General features: G+C 35.7%; 1 protein-coding gene across 1 annotated transcript in view; it reads left to right on the forward strand.

Moving 5' to 3' along the window:
• The window catches only part of LOC145664877 (salivary peroxidase/catechol oxidase-like), a 227,966-nt gene that overhangs the window by 57,162 nt on the left and 147,347 nt on the right, over positions 1-23,457 (forward strand). The window contains exon 2 of the mRNA XM_081731923.1: positions 13,738-13,979. Within this exon, the coding sequence (XP_081588049.1) occupies positions 13,790-13,979 (190 nt within the window). The 5' untranslated portion in view covers positions 13,738-13,789. The remainder of the gene's footprint in view (positions 1-13,737; positions 13,980-23,457) is intronic.

Raw genomic sequence — 23,457 nt, forward strand, 5'->3', positions numbered from 1 at the left:
AATCAATACCTTTAATTAATATCTTATGAACTCCTCCTTTACAACTTATAACATTTCTGTTCACTACTCACATTCAAATACATTGTATTTTTTAGGATACTCTTATTACACACTTCAATATTAACATCCACTTTCTCTGATTTTACTCTCTCTAAAAACCATACAACATTATTCTGACTCAAAATCTAAACTGACTACAATCAACTTGAATCGCTCCAAACCACATAAACAACTTACTTCATATATCCCAAATTATATAGCAACCATTCGCACTTCTTCTTCTACTTCGCTTTTTTTCGGTACAGTACAAACACTAAAATACTTTCCACCCTAAAGTCTAACTCAAACCTATCCTCATTCCGTACCCTAAGCCTCATTTTATCTTATACCCCTAACAAGAATGAATGATAAAATCAAATCAAATAAACATTGATAATAGCCGAAATACTAGTACTTGGAATCGCGGTACATGTTTTCCTTCCTCCCCGGATATATACTTCTACCACTCACAAAAGAGAAATTCTCATATTCAGAGTAATTTCAACATCAAAGTCAGTAGCTTTCCAGCTCACGACAATTCTCATTGACTGAAAACCGACAAATCAATCCAAATACGTATTAATATTTATTAAATGGTGTCTCCAAGGGAAAAAAAAAATCATATTTCATGGTTCTTTACAGTACAGCAGCAAACAATAACACATGGACACTGAAAATTGAATTTCTGTCCTCTGTATTCATTAAAAAAAAAAAAAATGCTAACAAAATACCGACATTATCGGAGGCAAGAAGGTACTTTTCCATCCTAAAGAAAATAAAGACCTCCTTTGAAACATCACGATCTCGCCTAAGACAGAGTTGATGAACAGCATTGCAGATTTGAGTCAGCAGGTTATCGAAAAATTCGGACCTCGAAAAGAAAGAAGGATGGATTTCCTGTTTGAATAACGTTCGTGCATGGGTATACGCATTTTTCTTTCTTTTTTTCGTTTTCCGTAGCGCCCTCATTTATGCCTTACAATTACAACACATTCTATAGACCTATATTCTATTTAAGTCCTATTCTATAACATCAGTAATGTAGTTTTGCATATAAATAGCGTATAAACGTACATTGGCAGTGATTGTTCACTTCGGTTAGAAATAAAAGAAAGAAATTTCTTATATATTAAATCAATATTACTGAATGTTCTTTAATCAATAAGTGTCAAAATAAAGCTCGAAGACACTTTCCTGTTCATTTTTTTTCCTAAATATTATTTCGATAAGATTCAAGAGCACCGGGAGACGGAAACACTAGCGCGTATACACACACTTTTTCAAACTGCAACCGCTGCTTCTGCAGACCACGAATCAAGTTTAATATACGGAGATGCTGAAATGGAACTTAATAGAACCAATATCTCAAAATTGAAGAAAATTGGCTCACGCTCTTTTAGAATCCACCCTTTCAATTATAAATACGACAATTAGAATAAGTAAAACAAAATGTTGTTAAATGGACGAGAAAGATTTTCTTTTCGTTATATTCCTATTTACTACTCTTTTGACATGAAATTTACCACATACATATCTTTCCCGATTATACTCATACTAACAGTATAAGAAATACTGGTCGAAATCGTTATCAAATTATATTCCTACAACAACATATTTATAGACATGTGACAATAATTTTGGACATGAGTGTACATCCGATATGAATTCACACGTCCATCTCACTCGCGTTATTACTGATGAAAGAGTTCCAAAATTCCTCTTTCCTCCTATTTGAACCTCTTCCCCCTCACGATAAGCATTTCAACGAAAGTATTTTTTAAAAAAAATTAAGATGATATATTTTTCCCATAAAGTTTGCCCCCTCATATATCCTTCTTAGGATATGCCCTAGAATCAAAGTAGCATAATAAAAACCTAGTTTCTGTAACAAAATTAATTTCAAAGCTTTTGTTTATCCGTTTTTTCGTGATGCGATCGCAATACATAACGTAAACTTGAAGGTGGCGAAAACTATAGGAAGTGCACTCTTTCCCCTCACTTTTTAAAACAAGACAACACATTAAACGCTGGGACACATGTCCGTTTATTTTTAATAAGGAGTTTATATACCAAGTTTCATGTTCGTAGCTTGAAGGACTCGTAAGATAATCTACCGAGTTTCATGTTCGTAGCTTGAAGGACTCGTAAGATAATCTATCAAGTTTCATATTCGTAGCTTGAAGGACTCGTAAGATAATCTATGTTTCTCTTAAATGTTAATCCTTCCATATTCTCTTTAAGATACCTCCTCGAATCTAAATCATCATTATTATATATATTCTGCAATTATTGGCAGGTCACTTGCGGCAACTGAGAAGCTTCCATGCTTCACGGTCCACGGTGCTTCGCCTCCACGTACGATTTTTCTGTTTCGATATCGTCCTTGAATTGTAGTCCCCTTCGCCCCCTCCCTCTCTCTTTCCTGCCACCATACCCTCTAGCACATCCTTCATCATACACTTCCTTCTTAGCCAGTGTGACAACCAGGTTCTCTTCGACTTCTTAATAATATCTAAAATTGTTCTTTTTTTCCTCAGCACTTATTTACACCCTCTTACTCGTTTTTCTCTCGATCCAACTAATTCTCTCCATTCTTCTCCACACACACATTTCGAAAGCTTTCAGTAATTTTTCATCATTTTTGCGTAATGTCCATATTTCTGCCCCATACAGTACAACACTCCACACGAAATATTTTATGAATCTTTTTCTCAACTCTTTACTCAAAGCAGGGGCGTCATTTAGGGAGAGTAGGAGGGGGCAATTGCCTCCCCCCCCCAAGAGTTTGAGTAATACATATATTTTAATCTATTGACTACTAATATACTAGTACAAAACGTGAAAGTCTTCTTACGTTGGTGGTGCTCTTGCCCCCCTCAAGCGAAGTCTGAAATGACGCCCCTGTGTTCCACAAAATAGTATTTTCTTCCTCTAAAGGCTTCTTTCGCCATTCCTATCGTTCGTGCAAAGACACCTATAACAGAAATCAGTTAATTGAAGCAATAAATGACGTCTCGTAATATTGTATTCAAGTAGAGATACTGCAAAACTGTGAACTCTATACCAAAAACGGTGCAAAGTTTATCAAATCGCGTGGATATCCAATTAAATATTAGTTCAAATCAAAGATCTTTTTTCCTTTGTAAAAACCTAAATTTAACTTCTGTTAACAATGGCTGTCACATTGCAAGATGTTGTGGTAATTGAAATATGTCTGCAAGACACAGTCGCCGCAATGCACTATTATGTCTAGAAGAGGATTTCACTTTTCGACCACTTCTTCCAATTCTTCCACTTGTTATGCACTCTGCTTTCCGAATCTTAGCCAACTCCCAACCTACTGTGCTTTTATGCACTTTCATAATCCGCTCAATTTCAGTGTTGGTTTTGCCACACTTGGTTAATGTTCGAATTTTACTGGTTTTTGTCGGTGTTCTGTCACACTTTTTCTCCATTCTATGCCCAATGTAAATAAATTGCACGAATTTTCTTATAAAATGAACTCAATACAAACATTTACGAAAGAAAAACAGAATTTTTTAGGGTATAAATTTAAATTTTAGAACCGATAACAAGTTACACTACACATTTGACGACTTCGATGACTCCATCTACGTAATCGTGTACAGCTGCACAATGAGAATGGACAAAACAATGTACTACACGATTGAGGGATTTATTAAATAGTCGAGCACGGACCTCACAGTTAGCTACACCGGTTCGACCATGAAATGAACATTGGAAAAGCTGATTTGTGTTTCATTTACGTCACATTTTGTAAACTGTCACCCATTGTTGCAGACACTGGCGTATTTAGGATTTTGTTTCGGGGGGGGGGGTACTTGGCACAACACGTGAATAAGCACTTATATCTTTCCTTAGAAATAGTAAGAAAGATTATTGGTGTACCTGGAATTTCGGGGGGGGGGGACTTGAGCCCGATAGCCACCCCCTAAATACGCCACTGGTTGCAGATATAGCTAACTTCTATAACGTAACTTGCATTCTGCATAAAATTTCTTGTAAATTGATGTATATTTCGTTGTATGTTTAAGCTTACTTATGTTCAGCGACACAAGTCTGTCTTCAACATGGGGGGGGGCAAGTAAGACCGGTTTTATTATTATTATTATTATTATTATTATTATTATTATTATTAATAATAATAATAATAATAATAATAATAATAATAATAATAATAATAATAATAATAATAATAATAATAATAATAATATTAAGCGATGCTCAAAATATTTATGAAGTTGAAAAACAATTCTGTGGAGAATCAGGAAGGAGAGTTGTCTTCAACATTGGGAGGCGGGCAGATTTAAGACTTATTCTGGGGGACATCAATTTCATCTCTCTTTACTTTGTGGCAATCGCGCACAAATTATCACATTTTTTCCCAAAAACACATTTAAACGGATTATTGAGGGGGACAGTCCCCCAGTTCTAAGATTTTAGGGGACATGTCCCCCTCATCCCCCCGGGATTTGCGCCAATGCTTATGTTGGAACTTCTTATTAAACGTCGTAAACGCATAAAATTACATAGAGTTCCTATTAATTTCTCAGTTACTGTATACGTATGAAACAGGAAAGTGACCGAAAGATTTCCTGAAGACGATCGTGATACCGTTGGCTAAGAAATCAAACGCAGAGAAATGTGGGGAATATAGAACTATTAGTCTCATATCGCATGCACAAAAAGTTTGCTTCTAATATTGAACAGAAGGATGTATGTTATAAGAAGTGAAAGAGTTGAGAAGGAACAGTTCGGGTTCAGGAAGGTAAGGGCACAAGAGATGCAATTGGATAATTAAGAGTGATCGGTGAAAGCACCACAGTGTACACCACGTTAAAGAGTTTGATTGGTTTATCTCAAAACAAGAAAAACAATTTCCATTATTACAGTGTACACCACGTGAATTGGTTTGGTTTTCGGAAAAACTAACTCTTCAACAAGCTAAATTTTACCAAGCCTAGTTTTATACATAAAATTTTACCTCAAATTAAATGAAGTATATTTCAAGTTTAATTAATATTTGAAAACAAAAAACAGTAGATTTGCCGAGTAGAAAGTTAATTAATTTCATTCTAGCGTTGTATTCCACAGACATATTAGTATTTTGCATCTTGAGCATTATACTAACACTCTAATCTCAACAGTAGGTATATTGCGGATAGTCTATCAAATAGGTATCTTCCCACTTGCGACAGTCCTATTAGCGACAGAAACTGTTAACTGTCCTATGAGCGACCGATTCGATCTGTTAATTGTCCTATAAGTCACCGATTCGTTCATACTAAGATAATGGAAGAAGATAAAGTTCCCTCTTCTTTAACTTGTTTCATGCTAATGTGATTTAGAACCTAACAAAATGTACTATGAAAAATTTCTCTCTACCTGAATTTAATACGTCAGAATGTTCTCATCACATTAACAATCTTTTATATGTTTTTCCTAATATTATATTTTTGAATTAATTTTAATGAATACACTGACTATATCAAGAGGAAAACTAACCAAATATTTAGAGTAGCTCCGCCTTTGTCTATGATTCTAATATAATTAAAAATTTCATGTTAAAATGATACGGAGCATAAGTTTAGATTAAATATGTTTATGGCATAAGAAAGAAATCAGAAAGAGGTAGGGGCGCCCGAAGAAAATTTTCTAGGGAGGGGCATCTCCATGGTTGCTGTATCATTCCGGTATATCTTGTATTTAATATACGTGGCTTGCTATATTACGTATACATTTTTGTGAGCCAGGGGGGGCTGCCTTCCCGTCGGGCGCCTTTGGAAAAAACGTGTTTACCATTTGAGGATATCCAAGAAATCTAAAAATACGGTGTATTCGAAGAAATTATTACAGAAGTTACAAATCTCTCGCAGGACTTAACAGTTCGTCTAGTTATAATGGATTATTTCAGATTGCTACACGACAAGCTTTTTATGTATATGTCAAAACAAGGGAGGAAGGCAAATTAAGCAATTAGTTTACGTTTTAGTAGCTTACAATAGGGGGGAAGGTAGTTTAAAGAGTTTGTTTACCTTTTGGATTGTTTAGAGTGAACTGCATTGTAATTGGTGGGATTGGTTGAGAATAGCCAATTAGATGTAAGCGATCTCAAAAGCTGTCTTTTATCATTGACTTTTTCTTCATTTTATTCATAGTCTTAGGAAGTCTAAAAAGTAGATAGTTGGCGAAACTGTTACACATTTAAGTTTTTCAAAATAAAATATATTACTGTGCTTAGTGAGTAATTAGATTTGAATCAAATTAAGTACAGAAAACAGAGCTTTTGAAGAAAGGGGGTATTACAACTGGATTTTCAATAATTACATAGGAATGTACTTTTCATTGAAATATCCCTGTTGTTTCTTTAAGTTATTTGATATGTTTTATGTCAAATCTAACTCAAAATTAAAATGAGTTTTATTTGCACTTACAGTAGAGGAAAAATATATTTGATGAACAGTATCACTGGCACGTACATATTTCATACCAAGGTTGTTCGGCTGCTAATAACGCCAGAGGCAAACATATTTTACGAGATGGAATCATATCATCTTCCATCATCTCAATCTAAATGAATCGGTCGCTCATAGGATAGATAACAGTTCCTGTCGCTTCTGGGACTAATTCATCAAATAAGGATGCTATCCATAATTATGTTCTATTTTCAAATATTCATTCATATTAAGGTATACTTAAGTCTTTAGATTTCTCGAATAGAAAGTTACTTAGCTGCATTTTAGCCTTGTATTCCAAAAATAGATTAGTGTTTTGTAGCCTGGGCATTATACTAACCCGCTAATATCAACAGCACTGAGGGTAGTCTATCAATCAAGGATGATATCTATAATTACTCCCATAGGAATACATGGATAACTGCTGCTCTGTAATTGATTGTCCGTATCTTGGGATCAACTGGGTGGATCATCTCTTATGAACGAATCTAATTCCTAACTACTGTTCTTCTCCATCCGGGCCTAAGTTGTTGATGTTGATTAATCAAGTAGTGCTTGAAAGTTTGTCTCTCTCGGACGGACACACGGACAGACAGAGTAAATATGTAAAATAATTTTTTAAAAAAATCCTTCAAAAGTGATGAACATTTTCAAAAATTTGTCTGCAGACAGGCCCGTAGCCAGGGAGGGGCTAGAGAGGGCACTGCCCCACCTAAATTATTTTTTGCCCCCTCTAAAAAAGAACACTGCGTAGACTTTTCAAACTGACTCAAAAGCAGTGAAATTCTTGCAATTATATTTACCAAATTAAATTCAACTTTGCGAATTCTACTCATTTCCGTGTAAAATTATGTTTCTTACTAGATGCAGCAAACATCATCCATTGTCTTTACCCACTTCAAGAATTTGAAACCGTACCCTATTATTGCAACCATGACAAGCATCCAAGGATACCAGGTGCACTTCCAAACAACAGTATCATAGTCCACAATGTTAATTGTGAATATTAATAAACTGCAGTGTCTCGCAGAAAATTGAGTACAAGTGTTAAAGAAAATATATACTTCTATTTTGTATTGATATAATCTAAAATTGCTGTAATATGATTTTGTACTAATGTTTAGAAAATAAATACTTCAATTTTAATTATTAATATGACACAAAGTACCTAGCAAAGAGCTTGTATTAAGCACACAAAAATTTACGGTTTCGATAATTCAAAAATAAATACAATTTTGTAAATAATAAATAAATGTACAATTTTATTGTGTTCTACGATATCTTTGTCTTTCCCCCTCAGTCTTTACTTCTTCTCCCCCCTAATAAATCAGGCTGGCTACGGGCTTGTCCGCAGAATATTTCGATTAATAAAAAGTGGTCCACACTTGAAAAAAGTTTGAGAAACACTAACTTAGTGTAATTACGGTTGACATTTTTTCCATTAAGAGCCACATTGAAAGGCGTTTTGTGACCTTAATCTTCTCATAACAGTTCACTTTCCTGTCTCCAAAGATAAAATATGCAACAGGAGTTGAAGTGCAACCGTGCTTAGATGAAAAAAGACAGACAAAACGTCGTGATGCAAATTTGAAAATAACAGTCTCCAGCAAACTGTCATCTCTGAATCATTTTCTTTTAATGACATCTCACAATTTTCCAGATCGCCAAGCGTGAACACAAAATTACATTCTGCGCTACCATTGACTGTCCATATCTTGAGTGCATAATGGTGCATAAATGCATGCGTTTTCACGAATGTTATTTGTTAGAAGAAGCTTACAAGTAAGATTGAAGTGATTTCCTTAACTTTTGTGATCTTAAGATTCTGGTTCTTCACCTTTCTATTCTTTTGTCTGCAAAATTGTGAAGCGAAGAAAATGTTAAGAAAATCTGAGGAATCAAGATAACATTTTCTAGGTTTTTTTCCTTTCTTTTCTAAGACTATAAAGATATTTTACGACCAAAGATTTACTTAATTGTTGACGTGAGTTCAGTGAATTGTGAATATACTGTTTTCACTTTCTTCTTCTTCTTCTTTCTTTCTTCATAAATATTTTAGAATATATCATTTTAGTAGGCCTTTTTACAAACAATTATACGAGTAACTCAAGAGCTTTCAAGCTGAGAACCTACTGTCATAAATGTATTACATATTACATGCAAAACTCCTGTATCCTAGGATTAGAAATTAGCTTCCTGGGCGTTCGGCATCTATGGCCATGTTACCCCGTCACACATATGAGAGGTCACGTCCCTCGGCGATCACACTATCCGAGAAAGGGAAAGGAAGAAAGAATTGAGGAAGGAAGGAAGCGGCCTGGGACCTATATGTTAGGTACCATCCCGGCATTTGTCTGGTGTGAATGAAGAAAATCCAGGAAAACATCACTGAGCATAGCTGGCCTGGAAAACCTGTTACGCCTTTTCGACCGAGTGCGGCAGAATACTTAAAAATTAAAACTTATAATATATATATTTTTAAATCTGTTAATATATCTCAAACATGATTCTGGTATGAATATATCACACCATTTACTACATTAATTCACTTGAATTTGGTACAACGGATTGTTTAAGTAATTTCGTCACATCCAATTTCAACCTAAGTTAGGGTTGCCATTCGTCCCGTAAAATCCGGGACCGTCACGGAATCGAAGTCTGGACCCCGGCGTCCCGAAAATATTTCTCAGGACGCTTAAATGTTCCGGATTTCAGCGAAGAAGAAAGGAAGAGAATATTATAGTTTGCTTTTTTTTTTTAATAACAGCTTCTCTTCAACTTCTGAGTATGGCAGTTCAAAAATTGGAAAAAGAAAGAACTTGAATACATAAAACATGAATTTAATTAAGTTCACGATTTAACTACTTCATTGAGCATTCGTTTCATTAGTCCAGAAGGTGTTACTGCTCAATCTTATTGTTATCTTTAGTATCCTGTTTCAATCTGTGTCTTGCTCAGGGGTGTAGCCACGGGGGGGGACTTTCGGGGCCCGGCCCCCCCCAAATGATTTCCTGGCCCCCCCAAATGACCAGCTTTTAAAACATCATTGTAAGATTACCTCGCTTCAGTCACTTAAAAATAACAAAGTTTACATATAATTTCTTTTGGCTTTGTAGCTGGCCCCCCTCAAAAACGACGGGCCCCTCCTACATAAACCTGCTGGCTACACCCCTGGTTGCTACTGAAATATTAATCAATAATCCCTGACAAATATTCTTGGTAATTTTCCGCTGACCATTTAAAAAGAAAAATATATTGTTTTAATTAATAAATCTGAACAGACGACCATGAGATAATGTCGGAGTATTTTTTTTTTAATTAGAAGCTTATGAGATGGGGGAAAACGTATTTTTTTTGAATTATTTGTGGAAGATTTCTTTTTCCTTCTTTTTATGCAACAATGGTTATGCGTTTCCGTTGCCCCCTTTTCGAGAAATTAAAAAAAAAATTCCGGGGTAAATTATCTGCTTACGTTTGCTTAGCAGGGAGAAGGTCTACTAAGATGACTAAAAATGTGATTACTTAGTACTTCAACGACTCTATCTAATGGAAGAAAGTAAATTAGCGTATAATATTTCTTTTCATTTTAAGCATTTCAATGATTCTGGTAATTTAGTAGCGACCCGGATTTTCATTTTTGAAATATGGCAACCCTGACTTAAGTGCAAGGATCTAAAGCTCACATTTTCAGTTCCAAGTATTTTCGGTTCCGAATTATCACAGACTTTGTTCAGTGAAACAACTCATGGTCTTGCGAAAATAGCGTCAGACAAGGGTGCCCATCAAGGGGGCAAGGTGGGGCAATCGCCTACCCCCCCCCCAAGAGGAAATTATACTTGGGAATATCGAAAACCCAATAGAATTTTTACATTAGTTACAGCAAAATTTCAAACTATATTTGAAATGTCGCTTATACTTGCCCCCTCTTGGAAACCACAACATGGGCGCCCTTGGCGTCAGATAAACTTTGCAAGGCATTAGACCATTGCAAATGTGCTTAATAGTGAAAAAAATGAAAAGAACGTAACACTGGAAGACATTTTCACGGGTGTTTTTCATATGTAACAGTGACTTCTGCTGATGTAGAAAGAAACTTTTCAACCTACAAAACGTTTCTTACTGGTAAACACAGAGGGTTGACAGAAAAAAAAAACCTAAAAAAGATGTTAATAGTTCATTGCAACAGAGATAATTAAGATGATATATATTTTTGAAAAAACTGACATTTTATTTTCTTAGTGTATATTTCAGTGCATATGTTAAATTTTTTAAATGCATATTTTAGATATTTTTCGTGCATATTTACATGCATACTTTGGGGTTTGTTTCTGCATGGAAATCCGGGCTCTACTCATTATTATCCCACCAATTTTCATTGAATACAAGCATAAAATGGTTTGCAATTTCCAGTAGCTCAATTTCAATACCAGATGTCACTAGGAGAGTGTTGTGCTGCAATCTCTGCCATCTGGTGTCACACGATGGCACTACGTAATGCTGTGAGATTCACTTGTGTGGGCATTTTTAATCCATATGTAATTATTATTTTTAAGCTGGTTCCCATAGTTCTTTAGATATTACGGTTTAAAGAATATTATTATTATTTTATTTATTTATTTGTTACTTCTTAACTCTGGAAAGTTTAGGTTTGATTAGTGACCGGTGGGAAACACAGAATGTTTGACCTTGGTTTAGCATTAGTAGGCAACCGGAAAGGTACGTGAAAAATAAAATATGGAGAATCTGGTCTAGAAAATCAGAAAAATAAAGTGATAGGCCTATAAGCCGATGTCTTTACCTCATATCAGCGCCCCTTGAAAGCCATCTGGGCAGAATTGCCAACCTCAGACCACAAAATTCTCGATTTTCGTCTTTAAAATTATCGTATATTAGAAAAATTATCATATATTCGTTGTGCACGTGTTAATTGTAAAAACAAGTATAATACTACTAATAATCAGGGCCGTGCCGTGGAAAATCAGCGCCCGGGGCGAGGGTATACGACAGCGCCACCATACATATATTCCAAGCAATTTTTCCTATTTTTTCCCTTTTTCTCCCGAATTTTTCGCCCCTTACTTCTGCGCCCGGGGCCGTTGCCCCGCTCGCTCCCCCATGGCACGGCTCTGCTAATAATATCAATAATATATAATTAACTTATCTAGTAATCTTCAGTTTCGAACTCGAAATCAGCGTCACTGTCCTCACATTTATTTATTTATTTATTTATTTTTTAATTCTTATTAACACTAGTCTGAACATTTCCACCTCTTAAACGAAATTGAATTTAAAGAATTGATACAAGGTTCCCATCTGCCAATTCTCAAATCGTTATTCATTTATTTTAGCCAGAATGTTAAAAACCTCAGTGCGTGTGTTTTATAGTTACTTAATGCATATCTACAATTTATTTACACATTCAAAAACTGCAACAAAAAAAAGTAAGTTCGAAAATTATTGTGAGGTCTACACGGCTCGGGCCTACAAAGCATATATGATGTCGGGCTCGGGTCGGGCCGGGCTTAGAATTTTCAAATATACAACCATATTTCTCGGGCCTTTTCGGGCCTAAGTTTGTAAATATTCTGTACAACGATAATTATCGGACCGTTCTTTCTGAAGAACATTTAAAGCACAACTGTAAAATTAAACCTCTAATTGCTGTAAGTAAAAATACAATTTTACGATAATTTTTGAGTTTCTGTACTTCGGGCTCATTTGATTATCACATGGACTCGGGACTTAAGACTAAAACATATTTCGGACTCGGGTCGGGCCTCACATTATAAATACACGGGCCGGGCCGGGTTCGGGCTAAAAATTCCGTCCCGTGCAGACCTCTATCGCAAGGACATTATCGTATATACGTAGCATTAAGGTTTCAATTATTGTGTATCATGACAAATTATCGTATGGTTGGCAAGCCTGTACCTGGGCGACCGAAGAAAGACCTTCGTGGGGACCGTAAGCGCTAAATTTTCCAAATTCCGTGAGGGCACTATTATTCATTCTCCGTAAGGTGATAGACTATGAAATAAACTTTCCTAATCCCTCCACTTTACTACTGCAAAAGGGAAGGAAACTTCTTAAGATAACAGAATTGTGTAAATAAATTCTAAATTTCCATCCCGTCATTTTTTAAAGGTACACATCAAAAAATGAGGTGTTGAAATAACACAAAATGACTACCACTTTAGCGTGTTACTTGTGTGTAAATTCAACACTAGCCACATCGCCTTCAGAGCATATCAGAAATACCTGGTTACTGGCTGTAAGTATTTGCATTGTTTATTTATTTATTTATTTATTTTTATTGTTTGGTATGAGCAAAGCTTTGCGAAACATATTTCGCATTTATGGTAAGTAACTAAACATTCTATGTTTTCTTCAATCGGTCACAATAATATTGTTGTAAACCTGTGAATCATCTGACAACAGTTATACAGATAGCAGTGCTTCTATCTATTTTCTTTATTTGTTATTCTTGTGTCTTAGCACGTACGAACAGAAGATGGCAGAACTGTTGCTTATGTAACTGTTGTCAGACGATTCACAGGTTTACAACAATATTATTGTGACCAATCACAGAAAACGTAGAATATTATTCGTTACTTGGCATAAGTGCCAAAGATATTTCGCAAAGCTTTGCTCATATTAAACGATAAATACCAATGCGAATTCTCTCAGGTAGTAACTAGTTAATTCTGATATGCTCGGAAGGCGATGTCTTGGTGCTGAGATAAATAAATAATAAATATGAAACCTCTTAGACCACCTACATTTCCTTCAATCCATCAATCAAATTAATGCACTTACCCGAAGAAAGGGCACAACCCTTTAACCAGGCTGACGGACAAAAAGAAAAATAATCTTGGTGCTGAATTAACACACAAGTAACACGCTAAAGTGGTAGTCATTATGTGTTGTTTCAACACCTCATTTTTTAGTGTACTAACAGCTGCTACCAACAATAATAATATTTAACTTTTCATCTTTAAAAGAAATATTTATTATTATTATTATTATTATTATTATTATTATTATTATTATTATTATTATTATTATTATTATTATTATTATTATTATTATTATTATTATTATTATTATTAATGTATTAAAGATTTTAATTTGATTGTATCTTGAAAATTACCTGTAAATAACTCGATCGCCACAAAATTAACTTCAATAATTGTTATTTGTCTTCTATTTCTTTCTTTTTCAGATTCTGCGAGCAAAGTCCCGTCGTTGTCCTATTTTTCGCAATACTGGTCACCATGATTCCGCTTACCATTTGTAAATCTTCATTATCCTACCGTGCCATATACCTGCCTTCCTCCAACTCATCAGCCAGCCCCAACAGCTTAGACCTTCATGACTCCGAGACGCTGTTCGCCGTCGCTCAGTATGGGATGCAAAAGATGCACGAACTCTACGACATTCATGAGCCATATTTATACAACAGAGGTAAGTAAGATAAATTCTTTTACTACTTCTGGTGACAACGAAAGTGCATGGTTCCAACACTTGAATTTTTGGTTGCAGAGTGGACAGTAGTGAATTTAGCCCGGGGCCAAGGCAAGGGCGCCGATGTTGTGGTTTCCAAGGGGGGGCAAGTATAAGCGACGTTTCAAAAATAGTTTCAAATTTTGCTGTAACTAATGTAAAAATTATATTGGATTTTCGATATTCTAAAGTACAATTTCCTCTAGGGGGCGAGCGCCCCACCTTGCCCCTCCTGATGGGCGCCCTTGAGCCGGGAGACCTAGGGTTCCCCAGTTTTTTGACTGACAAAAATAATTTAAACAATTATTTATATATTTTTGAAAGTTTATAGTAAACTCATGATATACGTATCGTAGTGTGGGTTTTTGCTTGGTCCCCCAGTTTTTACCTCCTAGATCCGCCACTGAAAATGGCTGCTAGATAAACAAATCATAGGCTGGTGTTTTATCCTAATTTATTTGAATAAAATGAGTTCCTCTAACTTTGATCTATTTGTTCTCTAAAGTTTATTGTTTTGGAAATATAGTTTGTTGTTTCCAATTCTCTTTTTTTATTATAATGTTTACATATACAGTTGAAAAAAAATAGTGAAAAATTTACTGCATTAAAATAAAGGTAGTCATAAACAAGTAAGGGTTAAAATTAATCAATTCAAATTCAAATTAAGAATGGAAACTTTCCTTACTATGCAATTAAAATTGTCTTGAATTGTAAGAATTAATTTAAAACTTAATGGATAATTTTAAGACAATAGGAAAATAATAATGGATAAAATGGGAAAATTAATAGAGTATTACAGAAACAAAACTAATAACTAATGGAAAATGAAATGAAATGAAATCTGTCAGTTTAACGTCCCACGATTATGCCCTTAAGGCCAAGGGAAAGGGATTATTAAGACAAGCGAATAAAAATGGAAGAATTAGTCAAATGAGAATGTGGGAGGAAACGGGAGTTCCCTGAGAAAACTCACGGGCACGGTGTTGTCCACCACAAACTTACTTGGTCGCGGATCGAACCAGGGATCCCATGTACACTCATGTCCAAAATGATTGTCGCATATCTATAACTGTCTTCTTGTAAGAATATAATTTGATAATGATTTTGCAGGGTACTTTTAATACTGATACTATGTGTATAATCGGAAAATGCATATTTGTGGTAAATTTCATAGGAAAAGAATTAAAAATACGAAAATTAGAATGAGTAAAACAAACTGTTGCTAAATGGACAAGAAAGTTTTATTTTTCGTTTTATTGTTCTTATATACTACTCTTTTGACATGAAATTTTCCACATATATGTCTTTGCAGATTATACACATACTAACATTATAAGAGATACCAGACGAATTCGTTTTCAAATTATACTCCTACAACAACATATTTATAGACATGCGACAATAATTTTGGGCATGAGTGTACAACAGTGGCGGATCCCGATCGCCCCCCAAAAAAGAAAACTTCCTTATTTTATATATAAATAAAATCCATTCCAGAGTTTGAAGCTCTTAAAAGTAGCTCTAAGTAGCAGTATTACAACCCACCGCCCCCCCAGAAGTCCGTCCTGGATCCGCCCCTGGTATACAAGAGGTAAGCGCTCTACCACTGAGCCACCGTGCCTCTCTTAATAACCAATAGGGAATAAACAAAAATATATTTTTAAAAAATCAATAAAGTTGTGTACTTTCAAAATACAATTTTCATGTGTTGTAGAAGGAGCACAATTGTCTACATATACACCGTATATAAGTCTGTATATATAAGTCACAAAAAGTTCTTCCAGAATATTCATTTGATTTTACTTTCAAGAAAAAGAATAATGATTACTTTTTAATCATTATGAATTTCCTAATGATTACCACTTTAAAAATTTCTGCAAAAATGAATTGATTATAGTAAAATTAAAAAAAAAATAACTGATTAATTTATTAGTGGATCATTTATAAGCCCGAGTATAGACCGACGTAAGTCTCCATATGTGGTACATTTCTTTGGAAACCACAGAAACAATTGATAACTGGCAGAAGTAAATTGTGTTTGTCCCACTCATGCGAGAGATGGCGCTGCGAAGAATACTGCACATCTCTGCCACCTAACGTCAACCTTACGTGATACACTGGTGGTCCGTTATTGCCACCTTACAGAAGCCTAAAGCAGGACTCACTAAACTGAACCATGGTGTACTGAACATGTGCAATTCACCAATTCCTCGTTCCAAACTTTGTACTGTATATGAAACCATGCGTTCCCACCACGTGGGTGCTCCGGGGCTCCAGCACCCACACAAATAATCTTGTGAGTGCGCCGCAACCACAAGATTTTTAGTTTGATAGAAACAAAATAAAATAAATATTTCTAACTTGTCATTATCAAATAAAAACAAGCAATTAAAACATTGAGATGGAAGTTAAAAATTCTAACCGATAAAATATATCTATTTGTCTCAAATGTGTTTGTGCAAAGGCAACCAAGGAATACTCATTCAATTTTTGAGTTCAAATTAGTTTCAAAATTACACTGACATGCTGTGAAGAATAAAAAAGAAACTATAGTTCATGTGATACCAGATTAAAGTTTAGATGGATAAAAATTGCAATGAAGACAAGCAAACCCACTCTGAATTACTGTATTTATTTATTTATTTATTTATTTATTGAACAAATTCCCAGATACAGCATAATTTTGCCATTTTACACAGGGAAATGTTAACAAGCAAGAAAAAAAGAAAGAAAGAGGAAAATAATGACCAACATGCGTTTAATTGCTCTGTCAAACCGGGTAACTCGAAAAAATGTCCACAACAGTTGTTAGATGATTGTAGTAGTTCGGTATTCTGTGGAAAAGGGATCTCTGTATAATTGCCAACGTGGGCCGGGCAAGATTGAATAGGTGGGTATTCCAAGTTTTGTGGGAAGAGATACATAATGATAGTTCTTGAAGTAAGGTTTCCAATCTTAAGTTCCCCATTAATTATCTTATGAAGAAATTTCAGGTCAGAGTTATTTCTGCGTACTTCCAGAGTCCGGATATTGAGATGTCACAAGAGGTCCTCCTTAAGTAATGTTCGAAGTGCAGGAACACGTACTATTGCAATAAAAAAATTAAGAATAGAATCGAGTCTAGAGAGATGTGTAGGTGTGGCCATGGCCCATATGGGAGAGCAATATTTATATATATGTCAGAGCAATATATATACTGTAGCAGCACCGTACGTAAAGGGGGTTTCAGGGTTTGAGCAAAATAAGATGGAAAAATAAACAGTGATAAAGACAGTAGAGAGGATCACGCGAAATATATGTACGGAATGTGGATAGGCAACGATAAAGTTGCCGTTATCCGTTAAGAAGTTCACGAATTGACATCATTAACAAACTAGGCTGAGATAATCGCTCAAGCTCTATCTACCTGTTACAGAAAAAGAATTCAAAAATCGGGTTAATGCATGGGATATAGCTAATGACTCGTAAAATCGTCGTTATCCGTTAATGGATTGACTCCATTAAAGAATTCAGTAGAGATAATCTGTTTCAAAAAAGAAATTTAGAAATTCCCTTACATGTATGGATCATACATATATGCATACATACATACATACATACATACATACATACGTGTGTGTGTGTGTGTGTGTGTGTGTGTCTTGGGTCTAAAAGGGCCATTTTTTTTACTTTTTTTTGGCAAAAATGAGAAACTTCAATTTTAACGTCTATAAATAACGTCTGTTTTCTTGTACAAGAAGAGCAAATGTCAACACGAAATATTTTGGAGTATATACCATTCATATTAACATTTGCTTTTCTTGCACAAGAAAATATTCATTTATAGACATTAAAATTTGATGAACATCTTATTTTTTTTTTTTGCCAAAAAGTGACATTGGCCCTTTTAGACCCAAGCCATATATATTAGACCAGTGGCTTATTTACGATTTTGTTTCAGGGGCTTTGCTACCTTTATTCTGAAAATGTGAAAATTCTGCAAGATATTTCATTTACTTTAAAATAATAAATAAAATTTCTGGGGGCTTAAGCCCGGAAGCCCCCCTAAATACGCCACTGATACCTGCTAATATCAATTAGTAATAGTAACATCCACATACACATTAATTAGAGACCGGGTACCCTATTCCCTAAGGGTTTGCGTCAACGCAAGCAAAATTTGCGTTTTTGTTTGCGATAATCGACAGAACAAATATAATTGATTTTGTTAGCATTTTAGTGTTGGGTTACGCTCTGCAATTTTCGCAAAAGCTAGTACGGAATAAAACCCCGCACTTTCAGACATTAAATCGTGGAAAATAAGCATGCAGATATTCACTTATCATTCAAAAAATGGGCACTCCATTCATATTTAACTGGAAATAATGAAGATAAATATTCAGTGACTCACAAAAATTGAAATTAAGTCAAAAATAGTGTTCAAAACATGACTAATGGTTGTCTACGGAGAATACTGTACAGTATTTTAAAGAAAGAAGCAGTAAATTCTTGTCATATATGTGTGATAAATAAATTGTTTGCAGTATTTTATGACTTCAGTGCAAAGTTTTTTTTTTTTTTTAACACTTTACTCACGACAGCCTGACCAAAAGAAATCACTGGTCACTTTCGAATGAATACAGGCATAAATTGTTATTACATTAATTTAGGTTAATACATTTTGGCAGTTCGTGACAAGAATTCCTTAATTGTAATTGAGAACGGTAACAAGGTATTTTCCAATCTCTCAGTACATAAGTTGCATCTTCGATTATACAACACTTTAAAAAAATAATCGAAAATGATCTTTCTACTTCCACGCATGTGTAACCAGGCCCGTATCCAGAGGGGTCTAGGGGGGCCAGGCCCCCCCTAAGTTTTTGGTGGCCCCCTCTAAAATTTTCACGGTAGGCTTGCAAATGAACTATAATATTGTTGGATCGGGCCCCCCTAACTTCAGCCGGCCCCCCCCCTAATTTTTTGGGCTGGCTACCGGCCTGTGTGTAACTGGGACATATTTGAGGCATGCAGAAAACATTTGTGATGTACCTACCAACTATCTTGATTGCTTGTCAAACAGATAGGTTGCCAGAAAGTTTAAATTATGCAATCCAACATATCTATGGTATATGTCTGGTTGCATAAGTTTCCAATCCAACGCCTGCAAGTTGTGCAGTTTGTCATAAGTGCTTCTACGAGTTACCTAAGTTTCAACTGGCAGTCAAGAAAAATGTATCATAAACCAAAAACAGATATAACACCATTTTGTTTTTGATATAAAATTAAACTTGCATTTCATTCTCTGTTGGAAAACACTAGTAGCTTTAGATATATTATTAGAACTAACATCAGATTAGTTTACAAAATTAAAGTTATTAATGGAAACTTTGGGGTATGATATTTGCTTAACGGTGATAAAACTTCGTAAGTCACACTACTACTATTTATTTTTCTGTTATATCGTGTCAAGATGTTTGAAATGGGAACCTTGGTTACTGCTTTCTTTTTTTTAACTAGTTCCCACCTCGAATCTTAACGGCCTTAGTAAATACTAACCTTCCCCGTTGGTCTTGTGGCTAGTGTTTTGGATTTTGGTACACGTGGTCCCAGGTTCAATTCCCAGTGGAAAAACACAAAAATTTAAATTCACAATCATTTACTTTCATTCACCATCCTTTCTCTTTAGCCTAAAGGGCATAACCGTGGGACGTTACGCTAATATTTCATTTCAGTCAATCCTAGTATATACTAATAGTATATAGAGAGGTAGATATACATATTGTTCCACGCAGTGTTTCTTTCACATATGTTTTTGGGAGGGCACTGCCTCCCGGAGCTGAGAGAGTGCTCCCCCAGCAGAGACCAAAATAATATGTCTATAATATAATATTAAATAGGATAGTACCGTGTGAAAATCATATGTGCCCCCTCCGGAACATTTTTTCCAATAGAAACACTCGTTACACGTCATCTCCTACATAAAATGTGTCAATAGCCCCTAAAACATTACTGACTGAAATCGTACTTTACGCATAAATTGTAAATGATAGCAAAACTCTATATTTTCAGAATGATTGTCGCTAATATTATTAAAATATTTACTAAATCACTTCTGTCATTGAAACCTAGTCTTTAAAAGCTCTAAAAATATCATTTGAACGAGTAAATCCACTGCGTCTAATGATTTGCCTCCCCCCCCCCTCTCGAGTAACTGATTTTCTTTGTTTTTTGAATTTTTTCGTGTTTTCTTCTTTGGAATATAGTAATTAAACGTTTTTGTGTATTACAATGAAAATAGAAAAGTAGAAGGTACTTGTTATTTCCTCATTACCAACATTTCCTAGGCAAAAAAGCCATCGAAAAAACTTCTGCTTTTTTAAAGCTTGTTTCTTCCGATTCCTTGAATCTTTAATTAAGAGGTCTTTTTTTTTTCCTTATACCTATTTGTACGTATAGCTAGCAAGTGGACTTAAGAGAAAAGACTCCGAAGGTGTCAGTCTGCGATTTTGGTCAAATTTTGCACATAGATAGTACCTAACCAGAAAGCAATAAATCTGATATGGTTCACGGTACCATCTAATGGAACTTGAGATAAAGGGGTTAGTATCTAAAAGAAGTAAGCGAATAAAGAAGCATGGTATCCAGGGGTGCCCATCCCCCCCAAAGCTGATGGCGCACTCCCCCCAAAACTAATAATCTCTTCCCTCCTCAAAACTCAAGTCCTCTAAAAACAATTGCCCAGTGTAGCAGTAGTTTTTATAGTACTAATAATTGTTATTTTTGTTGTTGTTTTTATTTCCTGTAGTAGTATTATAGAATGCTTGTAGTAGTAGTAGTAGGGGCAGTAGTAATTATACGACAGCAAAATTACTTATTCGACATTAGAGTAAAATTCTTCCCCAATTTTTTTATTCCCCCGATTTTTCTCTCGATGGCACAACTTGCGCCATTCATCCCTCCTGTGGGCGGCCCTTCTCTCTTAAAACGAACCAACCTTTCCTTTCATACGGCTACTTGCGCGGTACTTCATTCATCGAGTATCGAAGCAGGGGGTACGGGGGTTCACCCCGGAAAATTATGGGAAAATTAGCTGATCAAAATCGTGTTTTAATGCTATTCCGACAGTAAAATTGCTAGTTCGAAAGTAGAGTAAAATCCCCCCCCAAAATTTTTCTCAATGGCGCAGCTTGCGCCATACATCCCCCCTGTGGGCGGCCCTGATGGTATCCATGTAGTCTGTTGGCACCCCTAAAAGTCTGAAACGGTGAAACACATGTCACTGGAAAACACGTGTTTCATCATTTCAAAAGTACCCCGTATCGAGGTAAAAAGTTTGCCCCAGGGTCCCATGCGCAGTCCAACTCATAATTTGCAAATGGCAAAAGGGGAATCAAGTAGTATATCATTTAAAAGTATTGCTAAAAGAAAGATGGAAAGAGACTCGAGTTTCCATGCTAAAGACTCGCGTTCTAGATAGCAATACATTTTCCAAATAGCGAACGTTCAAGATGGTAATACATCCTTCATTGAAAGCTTCATGGTTCCCTAGAAATCTGAAACGGTGAAACACATATCAAAACAGGAAAATACTTTTTCATGATTTCAAAATACAACGTATCGAGGTAAGAAGTTTTGCACCAAGGTCCCAGGAAGTAGTAGGGGCCGGCGTTGGCGCGAATCGACCTTTATGACGTCATAGGTCAAAGGTCAATACCTTGGCCAGGGGTCAATGACCTAGGGGTACCTAGGACCACCCCCTCTAAATTTTGGCAGGGGTACCATGGCCCACCCCCTAAATTTTGGCAGGGGTACATAGGACCACCCCCCTTAAATTTTGGAAATTGCCAAATCTAAAAATTTGGTGTGGTAGCCTAGGACCACAGTATGTACCTCTATCAGTATTGGGTGTCTATGTCGTTCCCTTTCATGGGTAAAAAATTGCCAAAAATTCAAATTTCGGGGGTTTTTGACCTAATTTATCCCCTTTGATGAGGTATTTTTATCCTATATAGTTATATGGGCGTATACAGGGGTCCATTACCTTTCATAAGACATGGGTATATTAATGCACCCCTTGAAAAAATTGGGAGGGGTACCATGGCCCACCCCTTTAATTTTGGAAATTGACCAATTTAAACATTGGGTATTATAGTACAGGACCCTAATATGTATCATGATAAATTTGGGTGGTTCACCTCATTCCCTTCTAGGGGTACAAAATTGCCAAAATATAAACGTAAGCAATACGTTGTACCACGTGTTTGGTTTTCGACCTAATTTATCTCCTTGGATGAGGTCCTATTACCTTATATGATTATATGGTCATGTATAGGGGTCCATTTCTTTCATAAGACATAGGTACATTTGTGCACCCCTTTAAATTTTTGGATGGCCCACCCCCCTAAATTTTGGCAGGGGTACATAGGACCACCCCCCTTAAATTTTGGAAATTGCCAAATCTAAAAATTTGGTATGGTAGCCTAGGACCATAGTATGTACCTCTATCAGTATTGGGTGTCTATGTCGTTCCCTTTCATGGGTAAAAAATTGCCAAAAATTCAAATTTCAGGGGTTTTTGACCTAATTTATCCCCTTTGATGAGGTGTTATTACCCTATATAGTTATATGGGCGTATACAGGGGTCCATTACCTTTCATAAGACATGGGTATATTAATGCACCCCTTGAAAAATTTGGGAGGGGTACCATGGCCCACCCCTTCAATTTTGGAAATTGACCAATTTAAACATTGGGTATTATAGCACAGGACCCTAATATGTATCATGATAAATTTGGGTGGTCCACCTCATTCCCTTCTAGGGGTACAAAATTGCCAAAATATAAACGTAAGCAATACGTTGTACCACGTGTTTGGTTTTCGACCTAATTTATCTCCTTGGATGAGGTCCTATTACCTTATATGATTATATGGTCATGTATAGGGGTCCATTTCTTTCATAAGACATAGGTACATTTGTGCACCCCTTTAAATTTTTGGATGGCCCACCCCCCTAAATTTTGGCAGGGGTACATAGGACCACCCCCCTTAAATTTTGGAAATTGCCAAATCTAAAAATTTGGTATGGTAGCCTAGGACCATAGTATGTACCTCTATCAGTATTGGGTGTCTATGTCGTTCCCTTTCATGGGTAAAAAATTGCCAAAAATTCAAATTTCGGGGTTTTTTGACCTAATTTATCCCCTTGGATGAGGTGTTATTACCTTATATAGTTATATGGGCGTATACAGGGGTCCATTACCTTTTATAAGATATGGGTATATTTGTGCACTCCTTGAAAAATTTGGGAGGGGTACCTTGGCCCACCCCTTAAATTTTGGAAATTGACCAATTTAAGCATTGGGTATTATAGCACAGGACCTAATATGTATCGTGATAAATTTGGGCGGTCCACCTCATTCCCTTCTAGGGGTACAAAATTGCCAAAATATAAACGTAAGCA

The sequence above is a fragment of the Thermobia domestica genome, chromosome 11 (genome assembly GCF_964235325.1).
Source record: "Thermobia domestica chromosome 11, izTheDome1.hap1.1, whole genome shotgun sequence".
Lineage (NCBI taxonomy): Eukaryota > Metazoa > Arthropoda > Insecta > Zygentoma > Lepismatidae > Thermobia > Thermobia domestica.